General features: G+C 45.5%; 1 protein-coding gene across 1 annotated transcript; it reads left to right on the top strand.

Annotated features, from left to right (window-relative positions):
- The first annotated feature begins 1,677 nt into the window (after positions 1–1,677).
- Positions 1,678–3,861, top strand: LOC146724077 (uncharacterized). Its single transcript, XM_085480601.1, has one exon. The coding sequence runs from the start codon at positions 1,682–1,684 to the stop codon at positions 3,710–3,712; it is 2,031 nt and encodes a 676-aa protein (XP_085336727.1). The 5' UTR covers positions 1,678–1,681; the 3' UTR covers positions 3,713–3,861.
- The last annotated feature ends 674 nt before the right edge of the window (positions 3,862–4,535 follow it).

The raw sequence follows: 4,535 nt of genomic DNA, 5'->3' as shown, positions 1-4,535 counted from the left end.
AACTCGCCCCCTAGTTCCAGCGAGGACAGCGACTCGGAAAACGAAACCGATAGCAACTCCAGTTCCAGTAGCGAGGAGTTATTCATAAACGTAAACAGTCCTTTCATTCCACGGGCCGCCGTGAAGCCCCGCGTGATAAATATCCCGGACAATTTCGCGACCCGAAAAGATAACCTTGTCATTTTCATAACGCAACAAGGAACACCGATCGACAAGGGAGCCCAAATATTGCAAGTAGCGAACTCCTTGCCGATGACCAGAGATGCAGCTTTGGGCAGGGCAAGGGTAAGTCGCGAGGGCACCCGACGCGTAATTTCTCTCGCGGTAAAGGAGAGGATTTCCGGCGTTACCGAAAAGGAAATAATAAAAGAAGCAATACACTCGCTACTAGACGTTATCCGAGAATTGGGCTTGCAATCGATCTCGATCAGTAAAGGCAACGTTGACAATGTAGATTGGAATACGATATATAACCTCTTAATTAAAATACTAGACGAAATCGACATAAGAATATTTATTTGTACGAACGACATAACGGTCCCCGGGAAGGACCAAAGGGAACAAATTCTCGCCGAAAATCATTGTTCCGCGGTAGCAGGACACAAGGGCATCACCAAAACTTACAATAGGATTAAAAAACGCTACACTTGGAGCGGTATAAAAACTGATGTCCAAAATTTCGTCAAAAACTGCCGCGCGTGTCAATTAAAGAAATTGGTTCGCGTAAAAACCAAGCAACCAATGATCCTAACCGACACCCCCGATTCGGCCTTCGAAAAGGTCTCCATGGATATAATGGGTCCCCTCCCAACCACGAAACAAAACAATACGTACATCCTAACTATACAGGACCTGCTAACCAAATACTCCCTTGCGATCCCACTCCGACAAGCAGGAGCGATACAAGTAGCAGAAGCATTTACTAACGACCTTATTTGTACATTCGGCGCGCCAAAAGCGATCCTCACCGACCAGGGCTCACACTTTGTAAACAGCCTCATGAGGACAGTAGCCCGAAAATTTAAAATCAAGCAATGTAAGACCACAGCGTACAGACCACAAGCGAACGGATCGGTAGAACGATCACACCAGGTACTCTGGGAATATTTGAAGCAATTTGTTGATAAAAATAGTGAATGGGATCAAATTTTAAAACTAGCATCGTTTTCGTATAATACGAGCGTACATGAGGGTACAAAATACACTCCGTACGAACTCATTTTCGGGAAAATCGCGCGGGTCCCCTCGAGCGACCCGGACATCGAAAGCATGACTAACGAAAGCTATACACAATATTTAACCACACTATTCAACAAATTGCGCGATTCCCAAACAGCCGCACGCGAAAACTTAAATAATGCTAAGAATAGAAGTAAGAAATACTACGATAAGAAAATCAATACGCGTAAATTTAAGATTAACGATAGCGTTTATTTACTTAAGGAACCTAACAAAGAGAAATTAGGAGACCAATATACAGGTCCCTATAGGATAATAAAGATACTAGGTAAAAATAACGTTAAGTTAGCTATAAGCAATAGTAAGACTAAAACCGTACATATGGACAAGTTAAAGCCCTCACCACATCAAGCCCCCACCCTTGAAGACCCCCACTCCGAAGACGAATATATCTCGGACGCCCAAACGAAGGACGGGCCAGTATTCAACCAACCACGCTAAGATGAGGACTCTCGCAATTATCCTGGGCATGGCCTTCCTGGCCCCACTATCCAGCGGACTAATCGGATACGACTGTGGAGGACGGGGCCTGAACATCACAACACTCTCCCTCTTAGATATCGAAGAGTGTAAAACCAACAGCATCGAACCTAAGAAGGAGGAAGTCTATATACAACTACTCCAACTCAGTGAATTCGTGCATACTCCTGCCTACCAATGCAAAATCGAAATAGACCGGACTATATTTTACTGCGGAATGCACTCTCATATAGCAGCGGTGCAGAACGGAAGACAGGAGTATATCCACGAAATATCGGCAGATACATGCCGAAAATTGCACGAAACAGGGACCATATCTCTAGGAGTTAACCAGCACATTACTGGGATTAAGCCAAATGCAACAAACCTAAGAGCAATGACACTCGCAGGATCAGTTAAGACAGACGGAAAATGCAGCGGCACCCAGTTCAGCGACGCATACGGCTCATGGGACGACGTGATCGTGCAAGCCTCAGTACGAATCACGATACGACAATTGGAGCTGCCCGTTGGATACAATAACAATGAAGTGATACTTCCATCCGGCACTCGCTGTCCCGTAACGACAGGCGAATGCATTGATGCCGACGGCGCCTCCACCTTCTGGACAATCCTGCCAATTGACAACTGTCACTTTGGACGATACGATGTTCTCTACGAAGGAATAGCATATCGATTGTCGCCCAGCACTCCCCAAGAGGAAGCGCCAACGATTTATACAGTCACGGCCCGTGACACAACCTTCGCATTAGCAAGGACAACCGAGACCAACGTATGCGGATACAACCTTTGGCGAACGGAACATCCCAAGCTGTGTATCCTCGAAACGAGGCCCGAACGGACATTCAAAAGCCGTTCCAAGGTCAGAATCGACAACCTCGACATCTTCACATATGTGAATTCAAAATTTATATACGTCGAGAAACACCTGAAAACCCAGCTGACCCAACTATACAAGGATATTATGGAGCAAAAATGTGCACTGGAAAGGCAGATCCTCCTCAACGCACTTTCTCTAGCAAGCATAGCACCTGACGAAATGGCGCATCGAATAATGAAGTCTCCAGGTTATACCGCCATAACTGCAGGTGAAGTTATACACCTTATCAAATGTATACCTGTCAAATGCCGCCTACGACCTACCGAGGAGTGCTACAACGAACTCCCCGTCACTCATCAAAATAAGTCACTCTTCCTCTTACCAAGATCGAAGATACTTACTAAAGCCGGAACATCGAGGGATTGCAATGAACTATTACCAACTCTATACCAAATACACAACACCTGGTATAGACTAACACCGAAACCCGTGGAATCGGTGGCACCGCCTACTATCAGGCCTCTAACCAAACCCTCATGGAAGTACGTAAGCCCGGATTCACTCGCTTCCAGTGGTATCTATACGAACGAAGATCTTGATCGTCTTCGCGACCATATCATGTTCCCCGTGGAAAAACCCTCCATGCTCCACACAATCGCCAGGGGAGCAATGGGACAGGAAATTCCTACAGGCAGTTTCTCCTTGCTGAATTTATTAGACGAGAAATCTCTCGACCGAATAGCGGAAAATACCGGAGCCAGGCTATGGAAGGGATTTATAAGCTTCGGATCCGCCAGCGCCGGAGTACTTGGCATCTTCGTTACCGTACGGTTGATAAAATTAATAATCGACACCCTGATCCATGGGTACGCACTCCACTCGGTGTACGGATGGAGTCTACATCTACTCGGAGCCATTTGGACCTCAGTGACCAACGTCCTCCTACACCTTGGTAGATCAGCGGACGGAGAACAGGACAACGGACGAGAACTGCTACACCTGAAACCCCCTCCAACGAACGAAGAAGAAACACCCTTAACCCTGCCCACACAACAAACCCCTTCGATTAACGAATCAGACAGTGGCAAAGTGTGTGCAAAAACTCACCCTACGAGTGTTCCCCCAATGAAAGATTACGGCGAACTAAATAAATATTTACATAACCAATGTTAAGTTAAGAACCTAATCGTAGCGCATAGAAAACTAAGTCCAAAATGTTGGAACATTAAATTCCAACATTTTTATTTTAAGGGGGGAGGTGTCACGTCCGGCCGTATAAATTTTTTCGTTTACTCCAAGTTCCTTAAACGCTATTTGAAAAGCGCGCCAAAGCCGGCCATGACGCTTAACTCCGCCTAGAAACTAAGCGTGGCGCTTCGTAGCGCCTAAGGATCTCCCACCACGGTGAGAGCCCCTACTCCGGAGAGTTCCCCCTCTCCAGGCCGCCGCAGGCCCGAGCCGCCGAAACGAAGGACCTCAGAGCAGTCCCGAATTTCGGCAGTTCTCTGCGCGACACCGAACAGTATAGTCGCACTCCTAAATTCTAACTCTAGGTCCAAATTCTAAATCCTAACTCTAATTCTAAAATTCTAACTCTAAGTATAATATTCTAACTCTAAATTCTAAGTCTAAATCTAAATTCTAATTCTAAGTTTTAGTCTCGAATTTTGTACTACTATACGAATAAATCAGTGTATTCATGTGTGAGAACTAGTGTTCAGTATTCTTCAAAACTTCCACTCCCGTGATAAAATACGATAGCGTTTTAAATTTGTCATACGGCGTTTGAATTCAGAATAATTCAAACTGTGTTTGGAGCGGACCACCGCTCATCACAGTCAGAATTAACATTCTCAGCATTTGCCAAAATAAGGAATTGATAGTGAGGTCCGCCGCATATCAACCCTCCTTATTTGAGTAATCATTCAGAGGATGCATCAAATTCAATATGCCTAAGACGCGACGCGCAGGAAGGAAGAATCAATTACGAAAACTA

This window comes from Nylanderia fulva, unplaced genomic scaffold, assembly GCF_048542155.1.
Source record: "Nylanderia fulva isolate GAGA-0341 unplaced genomic scaffold, ASM4854215v1 Scaffold150, whole genome shotgun sequence".
Lineage (NCBI taxonomy): Eukaryota > Metazoa > Arthropoda > Insecta > Hymenoptera > Formicidae > Nylanderia > Nylanderia fulva.
Note: the sequence above shows the minus strand (reverse complement) of the source record. Positions and strands in the feature narration are given on the sequence as shown.

Excerpts from the sequence above, each read along its gene's own strand:
- LOC146724077 (XM_085480601.1), top strand. The coding sequence starts at position 1,682 with ATGAGGACTCTCGCAATTATCCTGGGCATGGCCTTCCTGGCCCCACTA.